The 17383-nt window shown below is 32.5% G+C and overlaps 2 protein-coding genes across 5 annotated transcripts; both read right to left on the reverse strand.

Annotated features, from left to right (window-relative positions):
* LOC111701096 (glutaredoxin-related protein 5, mitochondrial) lies at positions 1 to 6188 on the reverse strand. Its single transcript, XM_023472243.1, has 6 exons — positions 6083 to 6188; positions 3793 to 4344; positions 3396 to 3591; positions 3051 to 3098; positions 805 to 892; positions 1 to 324 (listed from the first exon to the last, which is right to left on the reverse strand). Exons 2-6 carry the CDS (start codon positions 3858 to 3860, stop codon positions 263 to 265), a joined length of 462 nt encoding a protein of 153 aa, XP_023328011.1. The 5' UTR covers positions 3861 to 4344; positions 6083 to 6188; the 3' UTR covers positions 1 to 262.
* Positions 6189 to 7715: 1527 nt separating this feature from the next.
* LOC111701104 (uncharacterized) lies at positions 7716 to 17068 on the reverse strand. Of its 4 annotated transcripts, XM_023472254.1 has the most exons (14): positions 16960 to 17068; positions 16834 to 16900; positions 16109 to 16290; positions 15600 to 15734; positions 14355 to 14493; positions 13372 to 13432; positions 12363 to 12391; positions 11285 to 11440; positions 10953 to 11012; positions 10470 to 10861; positions 9410 to 9690; positions 8967 to 9355; positions 8634 to 8845; positions 7716 to 8171 (listed from the first exon to the last, which is right to left on the reverse strand). In XM_023472254.1, the coding sequence occupies exons 1-14, from the start codon at positions 17046 to 17048 to the stop codon at positions 8129 to 8131; spliced, it is 2235 nt and encodes a 744-aa protein (XP_023328022.1). In that variant the 5' UTR covers positions 17049 to 17068; the 3' UTR covers positions 7716 to 8128. The 4 variants fall into 4 exon arrangements, with proteins under 4 accessions (XP_023328022.1, XP_023328021.1, XP_023328020.1 ...); XM_023472253.1 differs by having other exon boundaries at positions 7716 to 8174; positions 8637 to 8845; positions 8967 to 9690; XM_023472252.1 differs by having other exon boundaries at positions 8967 to 9690.
* Positions 17069 to 17383: the final 315 nt, after the last annotated feature.

The raw sequence follows: 17383 nt of genomic DNA on the forward strand, positions 1-17383 counted from the left end.
TTCTGAAATATAGGAAAACATTTACACACGGTTGTTTTGTTTGTGATGCACGACGCACGTATATTACGATGTTAATATAATGTTGTGCATGCGATCAATATCTCACAACTTTAAATCCGCAATTCTCATTTATATTTCATATTTCATGTACATTTGCACAATTACATACATATAATACATACGTATATAACTGTGAGTAATTTAAGATATTAAAAAAAAAAAACAATATCGACAAAATTCCAAATTTCAAGATTCTAGTTTACTATTTTTTCTCCTCTTCAGCTAACAGGGCAGAGGTAATACCTATCTTCTTTAATTCTTCCACTGCAGAAAATAAATTATCAATCCCGAACGATCGACTTTTTAGGGACTTCAAATCCGAAGTGACCATATTAAATAACTGTTAGGTTGAAAATGTAAAAACAATAGTTCCATTTGAAGAGGCGTTTCCCAAAAATTACATGAACCACGTAATTGAAAAATGAGAATTAAAATTTGAGTTGAGTGTTTCTGTAAAAAGGTTTGCTATGAGCATCATCCAACGATTTAAAAATAAAAGGTAAAATATCATTCCTATAAATCTTGAGGCGGAAATTACTGGTTTATCTGTAACCTCAGGCTTATTTTTTCAAGGTTTACGAACACATTTTTTAAGCCAAAATGTGTTAAGAGCAAGAATGTTTTAAACGTTCAATCCTTAGAATAAATGTAACCTGCTTGTATTTGTTGAGAGTAAAAGTAAAGCGATTCTTGTTTTTAAATTGTCCTTACATAATTTTTTTAATAGTTTATTTATTTTCTTTCCTAATTCTCCATTTTGATGCATCTGCAACAAAATATCACATCCTCCAACGAATTCTCCCTCCATGTAAACCTTAATTAAATAATCAAATATTTAAACCAACAACATTTAAAAATATTTAAAACATCTAACCAACATGTGTAGCAAAAAATCTCTTTAAAATTTGTCTACTCTCCTCGAAAAATTCCACTTAAAGCTGGAAAAAACAGAGATCTAACAACCAATAAATTAAATAAAACCTACAACAACAAAACCTGTAGTAACCGATAAATAAAACCTACAACAACCAGTAAATAAACCTGTAGCAACAGATAAATAAAACCTACAACAACCAGTAAATAAACCTGTAGCAACCGATAAATAAAACCTACAACAACCAATAAATCAACCTGTAGCAACCGATGAATAAAATCTACCACAAACTGTAACAACCATGCATGCATGAGTTTTGCAAACCCTAATCGGCACTGGTACAAGCACGACGACATTAAGTCTATGCTGCTAGAATTTTTATAATAAGATGCTAAAATGTCCGACCTACTGTTGTTTAAGCTATTGAATATTTAGACAATTGTTTATGTTTCTAAGATGTTTGCTTTCAAACGTAGTAATTAGAATAAAGATTTCATCACAAGAGCTACTACGATTGCAGGGTGACTAATAATCAAACCTTTGACATATAATCAAAAATCATCTAATAATTAGCAATCAGAACCCCCCCCACACAAAAAAAAAATTTAAATAAAAAATAAAAAAGATAAATTAATAAATAATCAACCTTTTTTCAGTAGAAATCTAAGCCTTCATGTAACGTTAATGATTTAAATTTTTAATAACAGTAGGCGGCTTTATTAAGTTTAATTTCAGAACAAATAAAGCAAATTCCCCAAAAAATAGATTTGTGCTTTTGTGGAAATAAATAAACTGGAGGAAAAAACCTTTTAAACAAATTGAAATAATTATTTATACTATGCTTGTCTATCTGTTTGTATCCAATTGTAAAATCTATACTATTCAGGGAAGACGACTTGGTTACACGGAAAAAGTTGAAGGACGCAAGATAAATCCTGGAGGACGCACAATCCTTCTATATACAATTATTAATGTCCATTCTTTTTACATAAGGTTACTTAAATATATAATCCTATTTTAACCAAAAAACCTTATTGAGCTTTATGTATTGTCTTATGTAATTATTAAAAACACAGAATTCTTTTTATAAAAAACACATTCCAAGTACTGTTTGGAATTCTTAAACGTTTTAATTTCAAACCAATTTAATTTCCATGCTCGGAAATTTAAATGATAAACTTTTTATATTAAGTATCTGAATGTTTCAAATATTATGCATGGCGCGTTTAAGTACTGTAGAAACTGCGGATAGGATGTTAACCTTCTGCAATGTTTGATCCTTAGTAAACATAGGTACATTTTTAAACACATAAAAAATTGTAAAGAAGCTTGCATTATAAAAATTTAACAATTTGTAAATCTAGATCTGAAGTTATAGCAACTACTGACGATCTACACCTCTACCTGTACGTCCTTGCAGTCTCTGTGGCACTTTTAGGATTGTCGTGTTTCTAGGTTTTAAAGTGTATAACTCTGTTAATTATCATATGTTTTGTCACTTTTGTAGAGAAACCATAATTTGAAATAATCAGTTTTCAAAATGATAAACATTTAAATATAATTCATACTTGATCAGACACAGCTTTAAAGGAAAATTGCCCAAAAAACATTATAAAATGAGCATAAATGAACAATGCACTTTTTATAGAGACTGAAGGAGCGTGTAGAGTGTGACCGGCTGATCGAGCTCTCAGCTTTAAGTATATAGGTATATACATATACTTTAAAATGCATTCATCTAACATTTTTCACACCNGATTTAATAAGAATATTGATAGAGTTAGAGGGACTATAAGCGTAATTTCACCTCTCCATGCAAAGTTGCCAATGCTTGATTTACAACGGTACCCTTGAACCTTCATCAGATCAAAAATGTGGAAGAAACCGTCGTTATTCATTTTTTCCAAACAAGAAATATTTTAATGTTACGATTCTTTGTAAAATAACCTACTCTTCCGAAACGCGAACCAAATTAATTTTCGATTGTAAAAAATCTGAATTTTTAAACTTCAAATTTCAAAACTGCGAAAATTTCATTTTTATGACATTTTCTGAATGTTGTGAGACCTGAACATCATTAAGCATGTACGCAATACACAGTACAGTAAATAATTACCTGTACAACTGCATTACTAAATCCACACTTAGGAGCATCAGGTACACCCTGGTAAAAACAAACAATTAATCAATCAATTAATCGATAAATCAATCAATCAGTAGGGCAGTCAATTATGAAAGCCAGCAATTAACTCCATCAGTCATTCATGTTGAAAATAGAAGATAGTTATCATCAAGAAGTTTATTCCAAAATCCAGATTGGAAATCAAATCAAAAGAAGAAGCTCGGGATTGCCTGCAGCTCCCTACCTTGATGTTCAAGAAATCAAGATTAAATCCTTCCAACAGGAAAGGGAAGAATGTTTGAATACATACTATACAAAATAGTTTAAAAAGAATCTAACCTTCATGAAAACAACAACTTTTTCCTTGCTGACAAGCTTCTTAATCTCATCCTCGATATTCCTCGCCTCGCCAGCAAAACATCTTACTGGGAATGATGGAGATAGGTTATGATTAAAACCTGGAGAAGATTTGAGGGTCAGGCTAAAACCTGGTAGGAATCTGTAACCTCCAACAGTGCTTCTCAGTCTATCAAATCTGTTTTAAGAACAACATAGAAAATAATCAAATAATTTAGTTGATAGATTAGATGGTAAGATCAACTAAGCCGTTTCATCCAAATATTTTGGCATCACGACGTTAATTGCTCAATAGAAACTAAATAAGCCAACAATATTTATAAAATAAAATTTAGAATCCTCTAAAATGCTGCGATGGCATTCGTTTAAAACGGCATCCCTTAAATTTTGACCCAACCTGATACAGTTTCGAACAGACATTTTTTCTCTGAAATGTATTAAAATCATGTTAGAAATATGCAAATTATTTTTATAAATGGATGTAGTTAAATTTATTAGGAACTAATCAAAAATGTTAGTAGAATAAAAATTGACACAATTGGTAAGGCACTTGGGAGAACTTGAGGGTTAAATGATTAAATAAAATGTCAAATACGAATAAATACAAGAATAAAATCATGATTGAAATAGAAATGCTCGATGATAATATCACAAACAAAATGAAGCGCCATTTTTAATTGAAACAATTTGATTTCAACCATTTTGTGTGTTGAACTGCTAATTTGGAACAAGATTACAAGATTAAACTAGCTCCACGAGAACAATTTCAAAATGGTGGTCGGTTAAGCTCCCGTCTCCCGGAGTTCAGCTCCTGGAGAGAGTTCAACCCCCGGAGATGAGTTTAACTCCTGGAGATGAGTTTAACTCCCTGCTCTGGATGGATAGAGAGATGAATATTCCCATGAACTCCCTGACAGTGTTCCTCCAGGTCCTGAACATTATTCTATATTTATAGCTGTATCTCTGTCTGTCTGTTTTTTTTGGTTTTTCTGTCATATCTAATACACCTTAGGCTGATTTCCCTCAAAGTTTTATCGAGGACCTCGAAAAGACCACGGGAATGTTCTTAGCTTGGTTTAGCAATTCTAAGTTGAGTGGGTCGACTTTTATTGGTAAAAATAGCTAAAATCGTAATTTTACGACAATGCAAGGCTGAACGGTGTGGGACTAACTATGACTAAGGACAAAGTTGGGATATTTGCATGCTGCAGACCGGAATGAAGTGACATTAACAAATTCAGGAAACAAAAAAAATTGAGATCGGACCTTTTTTACTACTTACTTTTCAGAAATATTCACGTAGAGTCTAGAGACTAAATAGCTCAAAAAATTAATATTTCTTGAATGTATCATGTCATATATCATTCGTAATTGTCTTAAAAGATTAAATCCATTGAAATTTTTGAAAATTTTAAAAAACTGAAAGAGTTATGTTCAAAAAATGTAATTTACCTTAAACAAGCATTTTTAACGGTTTTTGCTTTGGCATAACTCGGCCAATTTATGAATTTTTCAAAACGTTCAATGGATTTAATCTTTTTAGATAATTAAAAAGAAAATGATATATGACATGATAAATTCAAGAAATATTTATTTTTTGATCTATGTAGAGTCTGTAGTCTCTTCGTGTATTTTTCAGAAAAGTATATTAGACGGAAAAAGTGGTCCGATCTTAAAATAAAAAAATTCCTGAATTTGTATCAGTGCTTAGAGTCCATTTAAATTTGATGCGGATCCGGATCCGGGATCCGCATTGGAAAAAAATGGATCCGGAACCGGATCCAGGTCATTTCTTTAAGATTTACTGAATTTTTACAACAAAAAATAATTTTCAAATTTTTTGTTTTATTTTTATTCTAAAACTTGATAAACCATTCAGAAATGAGAAAATTTTTATAATCTCTCTTTTATTCAAAAGTTCAGATTTGGGTTTTAGGAGTAAAAAAGTTTTTTTTGCCGCTTTTGGTTGAAATTTTACCCCTTGGATCCGGATCTGTGGATCCGCATATTTTTGCGGATCCGGATCCAAGAAGCCAAAATCTTGCGGATCCAACGGAACCGGATCCTAAGCACTGATTTGTATGACTAAATGTCACTTCATTCACAGGTCTGCATTATACAATCATACAAATTTCCCAACTTGGTCTTTTTTGGGGTACCCTACTGGGCAACGCTGTGTTCCCAAGCTGTAGTCAAATATAAACTCAGATCATACGTTTTAATCAAGAAGCAACTTTGCTAGATCAAGAATGAAACAAGGCCTTAAAGCTTGTGAGATAATATCAAGATTATTAAGTTCCACTCATAATGAATAATTCGTCTGTTTTATAACAAAATTTGACTTGTCAGAATCCTTTAATAAATGCAACAGGTGAAAATATGTTTACGAAAAGCTTTAAAATATAACGTAACTACCAACAAAATATTGTGTTTAAAAAAATCATTTAATTATCCACTCAATACATACACACACAGTAATGTGTGTTTTAGATTTCTACGGAGGAATAAAGGTTAATCGTTTATCCTCATCATTATTTGAACCAAGGTCCGAACTAAAATTCTTGTTGAATCTTGGGGCCAAAATTTAATTTCCATCTTTTGCTAATTATATCAAGATAAAGTTTTGAAGATTAGAGCGAATAATACATAAGTTTTGACTTCTAATATACCTGATTGAACTCTGCTCCCGACACAGTTCCCTTGATATTTGAGATCTTCTTGACAGCTGTCCAGGTTCCCATATTCTGCTCCTTCATATTTTTATATTTAAATTTTTTATCTTAAAAAATCATAAACTATTTTAAACCCTCCCCCCTCGTGGTCCAACCTTCTTAATCATATATTATGTTTATTATCGCAATTATGGCTAACTATTCTAACAATAAAAAAAAGTATTTCTAACTACATTTAAAAATGGCTGTCGCAAATGGATTTTAATGATAATTAAAATTATAATGATGTAATTTAAAAAAAACTATTAAAATTTATTTTGAAAATCATATTGGTGTAGGTTTACCCAGTTGAAAAATTGATGAATTTTAATAAAGTAATGGTGAAAAACGATAAATAAGAAACTTCACAATATGTTTTGTTTTTGCCCTAAATCAGTCAATATTAAAAAATGTTTCATTGATTTGAACTCTTAATTTAAGCCTATTTCAGAAATACTTACATCCGTGAATTTTCGAAATTTTCACTTTTATTGATGATTTTTTCACTTTAATATTATCATGAAACCCCATTTCAATTTTCTATGAAAAAATAAATTATAAACATGTCTTGCATTCATCGATGAATAATTTGTTGGTTCTTATTTGCAGAATCATCATTTTCAAGATACTTTTAAATTCGAGATATTAAAGTAACGATAGTTTACAATNACCAAAAAAAAAAATAAAGAAAACTTTCAATATTAAAATAATATTCCGTTTATCAAAAAGAAAAAATAACAATTCCAAAAGTGAATTAATTTCTACGAGCAAAATTACCAAGAACTTTGGTTAATATTCATATAAAACATGATTTAATTTTTCTCATGTTTAATATTTTCATCATTCAAATTAATGTTTGTGAGAGTAATGATAAATCGAATAGGGGGAATCAGGGGAGGGAGGCTATTGTTTTACAATAGCTTTCACGGCAAAAATAGAACAAAAAAAGGGTTCAACGTCAATTCAATATTTGAACATGATATGAAATACGCTTAAGTGCCATGAATAGGATTAAAAGCTAAGAGTAGAGATGGCGTTTTTGTGAACGAACTAAATATTTGAGAATGACTAACATTTTTTGTGTAGGATAGTGTCGTTCAGAAAAACAAACTAACATTGAAAGAACGACTTGTATTGTTTAGAAAAATGCAAAAAATGTAATTCATTTAAAACGAACGAAAAAATGTTACAAAGATTTAAAAAAAGTGACCGTGCGAACGATTTTTTGGAACAAATTTTTAAAGAAACGATACTTTATTTTACTTAAATAACGATTTTTCTAATTAACTTCAGAAAAACAATGGTTTTTTTACTGAACAAACTTTTTTATTAAACAAACGATTTTGCTGAACGATCGTTCAGTGAGAAAAAGAATGAAATATATAAAAAAATGAACGATAATTTTGAGACTGAAAGAAAACATTTTTTTAACAATTAAAAAAAATAATCGAAATGGGTCGTTCACGAACGATAAACAAACGAAATGATAAAAACCAAACTCGCCCATCTAACTAGGATTACTAATCCTATTAATTCTACATGAAATTCAGACCTTATTAGCTGTGAGGTGAAGTTGAATCGACAACAATTATCTGAAAAAAAAACATTGATTAGACATGAATATTGAATTCAGACGTACATCAATAAGAAACATAATATAAAAGTTTAGTTGAATACCACAGAGATTAGGTTCGTTCAATATCGAGATCAGTTTCTGTGAAACACTTCAATATTCTCATAAAAAACGCAACAATTTGAATATTGAATGATGCAAATTGCAAATTGGTATCTTTGAATAACAAAACAGAAAAGATAGTGTTGACTGTTGAGTATTAGATACAGAAAATACAAAGAACAGTGTTTTTGTCGTGTCAATTATATAAGCTCAGTTTCTAATTACAAGTTCTTATCTTACATTTTGATCACAGTTAATTTACTTTAAGTTAAACATCTAACAACAAAATTGTTAACACTAAAATAAATATTTTAGTTATTAGTGATTTTCTAGTCAATCTGAATTATGTTCTTACGGCACTCGTCCATATATCTACAGTTCAAAATTTGATAATTCGTTAAGAAGCCATTTCTAGCCCCCAATCTTTTAATATTAAATAAGGATTAAAAGTCAATCAATACTTACAATAACCAATAATTTTTGATATTGATTTAGGAATATAAATTAAGTATTATTAATCAGGGATTATCAACAAACAAATATTTATCGAGGTTCTTCAATCAAAAATTACCAATATCAAGGATGGTTATTAAGGATTTAATTAAAGGATCTTAATTGAGGTATTTTAAATCAGCGATTTTAAAACAGGTATTTTTAATCAGCGATTTTAAATCAGGATTCTAAACCAAAGATTGTCAATCAAGAAATATCATTCAAGAATTATCAATCAGGGATTATAAATTAAGGATTGTTAAATAAATATAAAAAGTTGTTTAAACAAGAACATAAACACCCTGACTTAAACCCAAAACAAATCAGAGATCAAAATTTTTCCTTAAGTTTCTCATGACATGCTCGGGATAGTTTTTCTCCTCTGCTTCACGGAGTAGAAAATCAAGATCAGGAGGATCCTTGTCATCTTCATCATCTTCCTTGCCATCCTCATGTTCATCCTTATCGTCATGATCTTCCTTCATATTCTTTGCTTCCTTCTGGTTTACTTCTTTATTTTCCATATCATTCAGATCATTCAGAGATTCTAGTTCCTAGACAAATATAAACTATGAAAACAAACTTTTTTCATGTAAAAGAGAGAGTTGATAAATTATCGCATTGTTCAAGTTCTACGGAAAAAAAGGAAGTTTATCTATATGAAATCATACTTACCACAGTGTTGTGAATTATTTCTACTGGGTGAGTTGAGGAATCTAACTGTTCTGGGTTATATTTCACATTCGAATCTTTCTTTTGTTTCTTCTTTGGTTCAAAAGTGTCATGGTTGAGGTTAGCATCAGGCTTTCGTTTCAAACATTCTTTTCCATCCAGTAAATTTTCGGTACTTTCATGACTGTAGTTTAAATCAAGGATAACTTGACTTTCTTGAACCTGGGTAGTTTCTTGACTATCATCAATTATTATAACATCACGACTATCCTGCATTTGTTTAGTTTGACTCTTGACTAGATAACGGGCATCAGGACTAATCGGGTCATTCAAAATATCTTGACTTTCTTGAGAGTTAAACATATCTTGACTTTCTTGAGAGTTAAACATATCTTGACTTTCTTGAGAGTTAAACATGTCTTGACTTTCTTGAGAGTTAAACATATCTTGACTTTCTTTAGGGTTAAACATGTCTTGACTTTCTTGAAGAATATCTTGACTCTTTTGAAGGAACATATCTTGACTTTCATCAGTTTCAAATATGTTCTGGCTCTCGAGAAGATTGATATTTGCTGAATTGCCTTGATTGTTCGAATTTACAGTTTGGTCCTCCCGAGTATTTGGACTTGAATTAGGGCCCTGAACCCCGTCATAGACTTTCTGCTTTTTGTAGATAAGACAGTCGTCTTCCTCAGGCTGGTTAAACACACTCAGTTGTCTTTTAAACCTAAACATGTGTGCTTATTTATTAAAAAAACAGTTTTGTACTAAAATCTTAAAATCTAAAATAATTTATAAATCAGTTGTAGATTTCGTGGAACTTGCGTAGATAATTTCTATTACTTATTTTACATTTGTCGTATTGGACTAACCAGTAACAAACCACGCCCTATCAACCTATTTACACTGTTTGGTGCCAGCTTACATTTTTAAGACATGAATTTTTGCCGATGGCCTTCACAGCTTTAATTGCTAAGTGAACCCTAGATTTTAGTGAACTTTCTTTAATCTATGTATGATGTGCAGTGACTTATACTTATTCTTACACATTTTCATTCTGTCTATCGTTTTTACTTAAAAAAAATAATAAAGTGAAGTTTAGGGTCCAAAACAGAGAAGAGTCTTAGTATAAGAGGAGAAATGAGATACTGTAGCTAATATCTTGTGAACATAAAATTTCCTTCCGAGAGATGAGTAGCATCAAATGCTCCTTGTTTTTGGATCTTTAAAATGTAATACCTAGAGAATTGACTGAGATATTGAGAAATTTGTCTAAAATTTAAAATATAAAATACAATCAATGATACTAAAGTATAAAAATCTAAAACAATTTTTATGATACAAAAAGGTGGTTAAATTTTACCAAGTTTTGGAAGATTTACATAGTTTTCTTTACTACTTTGACATTGTCTTTACGAAAATCAACAATTTAACTAACAAATTAACTATTTAAGAACTTTCTTTTATGGTCGAAAGCTGGTTCTTTTAACGAAGATTTAGAAATACCTGCGAACATCATTAGGAGAATCTAGGTCATTATCTTTCTCACAAACAGGGGAAACAGAAGCATGGCCCGTAGGTGGAGAAGCAGCAGTGCTTACAGGAACAGTGGGAGCAAGACATACAGAAGCAGGAGCAGAAGCACAGCTAGAAGTTATACAACCAGACGTAAGAGTATCAGCAGCAGGGTATGCAGGAGTAGCAGCAGCAGGGTATGAAGAAGTAGCATCAGCAGAGCATGCAGGATGGTCCAGGCTAGAATTTTCATCGGTGTCTTCACTAAGTTTCAGATTCAGCTCCGAGTCCCTACTCCCTTCTCTACTCCTTCCATCATTACATCCTTCTCCTTTCTTTCCGCCACTCAATGGTTTCCCAACGTGCTCCAGGTAAAGTTTATCCTGGAACAAAATTTTAAGAATTTTTTTTCTTTCGTAAATTAATTGAATTTTTTCTTTTAAAAAATGTTTCTATTGACTATTCAGTATTTACTTGGAAAAATTCCGGATAATCTGGATGATTGAAGTCTATACTGGGGGAGGAGGGGGTAACCTGAAAATAATTTTAAGGAAAATATTTCCAAGGAAACTGAACTAACGTAAAATCATAAAATATAATTTGAAATAAATGAAGAATCAAACGGTGAATAACGTTGTATGAACTAAACCTATTCCAAACACAAAGTAAAAAGAGAAGTTCAGCAGATTTCGAATTATAACTGCAAGAAGGGCAGTGTCTCAAAAAAACTTGACCCAATAAGAATAGCAACTTTTCGGAGTCCCACTCTTGATGGTGAAAAAAATATTGCATTATTTTCCTCATACCTTGATAAGCGGTAGTTTCATATTGCTTGGCATTGAAGATCTTCTTTCCTTAGGATGATTGGCTTCCATTTCAGTATCCGGGTGTACCGGCATAGAGTAGTAGGTCTTATCCGTCTTACTCCGGGCAAACTTTTTCCTCCTGCTCAGGGAAGAAACCTGGACCAACAACATTCAAGGGATTGTTCAAGTAAATTGAAGTTGACCATTAAGGATTCACATTTCACAATTAATTCCATTGAACAGCTTTTTTCATTCACAATTCTTACTATCTAGGACCTCCGTTGTTAGAATAAGAGGCCAAAAGCTCTGGTTATCCTGAGGTTCCCTTTTCTTTCACTATTGGTTCCCTTATATCTCTATCTGGGTTACTATTGGTTCCCTTTAAATCTCTATGTGATTAACTAATTGTTCCATTTAAATCTATATCTGATTAACTATTGGTTCCCTGTAAATCTATATGTGATTAACTAATTGTTCCATTTAAGCCTATTTCTGATTAACTATTGTTTCCATTCAAGGGCGTACACAGAAATAAATCTAGGGGGGGCAAGATTTGCGCGAAGCGCAAAATTTTTTTTGCCCCCCCTAGGAGCTCCTAGCTCCGAGCTCTCTGAACCCAACTAAACTCTGTGTACTCTGTGAACTTAAAAGTTAAAATTAGGTTAGGTTGGTTAGGTTAACTTGGTTACAGCATGAGCACTGCACTGTAATTATATATATTTTAAAATTTTGATTTTTTATAATAATCATGAAAAGCAAACTTATTTTTTTTGTGTTCTTCACTCTTCAGTTAAGATTTGAAAAGTGTGAAAGGCTTGCAGAATTCTAGGGGGGGCACTGCCCCCCATGCCCCCCCCTGTATACGCCCTTGTTTCCATTTAAATCTATATCTTATTAACTAATTGTTCCATTTATATCTCTATCTGATTAACACTTGAAACAGAAAAATGGAAATATTAAATGACGGTGGTTTTCCATACTTAAAAGCGGAACAGAGTAGTTGCTTAACCCTGTTGCAATTAAAACTTATTTATTCTTCAGAAATAAAAAAGTTTGTTATTTCTCATGAATGGTTTGCCTTCGTAGTTTCAGAGAACACTTCCTCTCCTAAAATATTTGATATTTATTTACAAAAATGTTTCTACGGAAATAATATTTCCATAAAGCGATTATTTTATGTTAATCTCGAGTTAAATATTCTAATGCACGTACGATGGAAAAGAGGAAACCATAAAAAAAGAATATTTAAATGGTTCAAAGAAAAGATTCCCGCATTGACTTTTTACTTTAATTGTTGCTTTATCTGTGAGCATTTTCTCTTCATACAATATTCGAGTTCGTGGACTTCTAAAATTTTACGAAAATAAATTCTTTTTGGATTCTCATTTTTGAAATTTTGAGCATCCATAAACGTTCCCTGGGGTGACGAGAGGTAAAACACAAAAATTGAGCCCGATCTGTTCAGCTGTTTTGACCTTTATGTGATACAAACAAAATGAAAAGCAAAGTATATATACATTCACCGACATATATATATATATATATAGCTGCGTAAATGTCAAACTTGAGTCCATCTTGTCTTTGAAAAAAAGATAACGTTTCATTGGTAAAATCCAAGATCTCGATTAAACGTTTAAACACTATAGCGTCATCAGAAAAAAATGTTGAGGAAAGCCTGGTAAAGATTCGCCGACTAGGGTCACAAACACGACCAAAGGTCAAACGACCTAGGGTAAAAAGACATAAGGTCAGAAAAGTTGACTTTTATTTAGACTTTTTATTGGTTCATTTGAACTATTTTTATATTCATTTGAACATAACCTGACCATGAAATAATTCAATTTCTTGTTTAAATATTTTTGTCATTTTGACACTTTGTCGCGTTTTGACCGTTTGTCCTTTGACCCTAGATCGTTTTACCCTATGTCGTTTGACCCTGCAGGTCGTTTGACCCTGTTGGTCGTTTGACCCTGCAGGTCGTTTGATCCTGCAGGTCGTTTGACCCTGCAAGTCGTTTAACCCTGCAGGTCGTTTGACCCTATGTCGGTGAACCCTGGGAAAGGTATCTGTTGTGTGCCGTACGTTACCTTTAAATGATGTTGGCGTAATAGTACAAATATTAACCTCAGCCTCACAATCCGAGGATTCCTAAAACCAATTAATTAGAATTTGAATTTAATATAAAAGAAAAACAGTAAATTAATAAATTAAAATCGACCAAGCGTAGTAAATAACAGATGAGAGAGAAAAAGATGAAAAAAGGAATCACCACAGAATATGGGAGATTAATTATTATTTATCCTTAAAATATTTATTATTATTAACCCCTGAACTATTTATATTTTATAATTGTTTTCTTCTGAAATATTTGACATTTTTTAGTTAAAAGATTGCGTTCTGGCCCTTCAACCACTAAAGTTAAAACAAGAAAATAAAAAAATTAAATGTGCTTCTTTTCATGTTTCCCAGTTATCTCAATTGAAGTGTTCGTAAATTGAAATTTTTGTTATTCTTGAAAAAAAAAATTGTATTTGGATTTCTAAGAAAAAATAAATCCTACGTCAATGTAAATGTAAAAAGTCATCATTAAGAGGGATAGTCAGGTTCCCCACATCATGTGTGCTCTTTTCAATATAACTTTGTTAAATATCAATTTTCTAAAATCTTTCCTTCTGCGAGTATTCTAGATAATCAGATGTGTGGTTTTTTTATTTTTTATTACTCGCCAATTGAAAACAAAGGGAAAAGGGAAAAAAGGTCCCTTGCAGGGAAAAGAGAGGAGAAGGGGAGGGGAAGGGGAGAAAGGATGGGAGAGGAGAGGAAGGGGAGGAAAGGGGAAGATGGAAAGAAAGAGGTAAGAGAATAGGGAAGTGAAGAGGTAAAGGAAGATAATAGGAAAGTGAATGGAAGTGAAGAGGTAAGGGAAGAGGGAAGGGAAGATGGAAGGGAAGAGGGAAGGAACGATGAAAAGGAAGAGGGAAGTGATCGTTAAATCCCAGGGGGTTTGGCGGGATGAATAAGAAGCGGTTAGGGGGAGGGAGGATAGATGATAGAGGATAAGAGGATTTACCTGAATTATTCCTGGAATGATCTCAATACTGCTCCAGGATCCAACCACTAGGTTTCTCCTTTTCTCTTCCTTCTCCTCATTCTCCTCCATTCTTTCATCAAAATCCTCTATTTCGTCATCAGTACTTTCCCCTCCATCACTAGATGCAAATATTTTTAAATAAAATCTTGACTTGACATGTCTTAATTTCATAGATTTAATAGTTTGACCTCCGGAGGCCATTCATATCTGGAGGTCAAATGTCTTCAGGATCATCTATAGTCAAAACGGGGGTTCAAAAGGAAATCGAAACATCAAAAAACGTATGATTTGATACCTCAGATCACTAATTTTCATTGATTTAATATTTTGACCTTCTTACAGGTCGTTATCAAAGGAAGGTCAAACTGGAGGTCGGATATATGTTTTTTTAAAAGTGGCATTTTCAAGTATTTTCTGAGTTTATGGCGGTCAAAATGGAGGTCAATGACCTCCGATCTCAATTTTCTTCGTGATATATGTAGATGACCACAATTTGAGGCTGCATGCAAAATTTCAGTCTTCCATCTCAATGTTTAGGACCATACGTAGCCTGTACAAAATTTTGCTGTCACAAAGTGTCGCATTGGACCCCCCCCCCCCCTTTAACATTCAAATCATTTGATTTAAAGAGATTATGCTCGTTATCTTTTGTGAGTGTCCTTGTATAAAAGTAAATAGATCTTAGAGAGCTTTTTACCTGGAAAGATTTGGTTTTATTAAAATAAAACCAAATCTTATGCAGCAATCTCGCAGAGAGAATATTTTTTACAGAATAACTGGTTTTATTTTAATAAAACCAAATATGTCCAGTTTAAAAGCTTTCTAAGTTCTATTTTATTTTTAAGATAAAATTCATTTTGACATTTTCTAAACTTTCATTTCTTTTAAAAACGACAAAAATTGATGTAGTAAGATTATGAGTCGCTTTAATAATGTCGTCGATGAGTGCGAGCAGTTATATGTTGAAACTCTGAAAATGTAGTCTTCACTTTTCAAGTTTCTACTTCACATTTACTAAATTATAATTGCCAACGATTTTTAGCTATTTGATATTTTAATCTAATCGCTATTTAATATAACTCAAATATAAATGTTATCATATTTCCGCACACTAAAAAATTGTGATAAATACTATATTAAATGCAACATTATTGTTAGAACGAATAACTTAACGGAAAATAAAAATATTTGGACATTTAAGATTAAGAAAAATGTGATATTTACCGTCGCAAGTTTATCGTAACAGTATTATCGAATGAAATCCTGAATTTCTCGGCAGATGTATTCTTATTCTCAATATTCTTTTTCTCTGATAAATCATTAAACCAGTCGAAGGAGTCAAATTCTGATCCTGAGTCCCTACACAGTTGTAACATAGTAAACATACATAGTTGTGATAAGTTAGAATAAGTTAGAATAAGTTGGAAAAAGTTGCAAACAGTTGGGACATGATGGGATACGTTGGCATATGTTGGGGTACGTTGGGATAAATTGGTAAAGTTGGGATCGTTTAAGGTAAGTTGGGATCAATTAGAAAAGGTGAGGTAAGATGCTAACAGTTGGGATACGTTGGGTTTCGTTGGAATAAGGTTAAAAAGTTGGGAATAATTGGGATAAGTTAAGAGTTTAGAGTTTAGTAAGTTTTGATAAATAGGGTAAATTTTTTGAAGATTACTTTAATGCTAAGTTGAGACATGTTTAGATTAGATTAGTCAGAATAGGTTGGGACTTACCTTGGCGGAACATTAACTTGAGAGAACTCTGTGAACTGCTGAACTTGGTTTGAGATAATCTGGGACTGGTTGGGGTCCTCCTCTTCCTCCTCATCCTTTTTCTCCGGGTTTAGGAAGGATAACAGGATCTTCGCTACTTCCTCCCTACTGGAGCTGGATGGTATAGCACATGGTATTATTCTCTAAACCTCGGCATTCAAACAGTATTGCAAATTTAATAAATTCCTAGGGTTGTAAGCTTTAGAAGGGAAAATATAATTTATGGTGGGGATTTGGTTGGGCACTGCCCCTACGCCCACCTCTAATTTCAATTACTTTTTCTCGGCGGAGTGGGATTCCTGTTGTGCGCAATGCCCCGTAAAATTCCAAAGTAGAGAGAGGGGGATTGAATTTTGTAGATCCAGAAAAATAATATCTGTGGGATGCCTGCGTAGAGACTGGCAGCTGGTGGGGTCTTAAATATAAGACATGTGGCCGCAGCGCTCGGCCCAGAAAGTGTCGATAACTTAAACTAACCCGTGGCCGCAGCGCTTGGCCCAGAAAGTGTCTTAACCTAACCTAACCCTAAATAAATACTAATTTGATTATTTTTCTGGATCTACAAAATTCAATCCCCCTCTCTCTGTTTTGGAATTTTACGGGACATTGCCCACGGCCACAACAGCCGCCCTTTTTTTCCGGTAAATGAGAAAGCAAGTTCCTCTCGCTAGAGTTTGAATGAATTCCTTTGGTAAAAAGTACTGAACGAAGGTTTTGAGCTCCTCTAGGCTAGAATGACAACTGTAGCAAACCCTGAATAGTCAGTTAAAATTACAACCTACACCAACTTTAATGAAATAAACTGCGCTAACCTGTAATTGTTTCCTCCTTGTGTTACTGACATGATGGCATCACTGCCCGCTCTCTCTAGGCTTTCCATCTTGTCTGTTTTGAAATACATTGCACAAGGTCGGATCTGGCAAACCTAGATAATGGACAATTCACACAACTGAAAGGGATTATCAACGAAATTTAACATGTATGGTTCTTATGGGTATCCTTCAAATAAAATTGCCTCGTTAAAAATAAGACATTCTTCTTTTCCTTTCTGTAAATTAATGTTTTCAAATGCATGTTTTCCATAAAAGTTACAAGTTGACCAGATTTATCTCTTTTTTCAAGAAAACAATATCCTGTCTATCCTGTCTATCCTGTCTATTATGTCTATATTGTTTATCCTGTCTATCCTGTCTATCCTGTCTATCCTGTCTATCCTGTCTATCCTGTCTATCCTGT

Source organism: Eurytemora carolleeae, unplaced genomic scaffold, assembly GCF_000591075.1.
Source record: "Eurytemora carolleeae unplaced genomic scaffold, Eaff_2.0 scaffold346, whole genome shotgun sequence".
Lineage (NCBI taxonomy): Eukaryota > Metazoa > Arthropoda > Copepoda > Calanoida > Temoridae > Eurytemora > Eurytemora carolleeae.

Coding starts and splice junctions, on each gene's coding strand:
- LOC111701096 (XM_023472243.1), bottom strand. CDS start 3,860: ATGATTTTAATACATTTCAGAGAAAAAATGTCTGTTCGAAACTGTATC. Junction 3,592..3,792: donor AGGTTGGGTCAAAATTTAAG/GGATGCCGTTTT, acceptor TTCTTAAAACAG/ATTTGATAGACTGAGAAGCA. Junction 325..804: donor GCATCAAAATGGAGAATTAG/GAAAGAAAATAA, acceptor TATTTTCTGCAG/TGGAAGAATTAAAGAAGATA.
- LOC111701104 (XM_023472253.1), bottom strand. CDS start 17,048: ATGTATTTCAAAACAGACAAGATGGAAAGCCTAGAGAGAGCGGGCAGT. Junction 13,433..14,354: donor TCATTCCAGGAATAATTCAG/GTAAATCCTCTT, acceptor AATTGGTTTTAG/GAATCCTCGGATTGTGAGGC. Junction 11,441..12,362: donor TGTTCTCTGAAACTACGAAG/GCAAACCATTCA, acceptor TTGTTGGTCCAG/GTTTCTTCCCTGAGCAGGAG.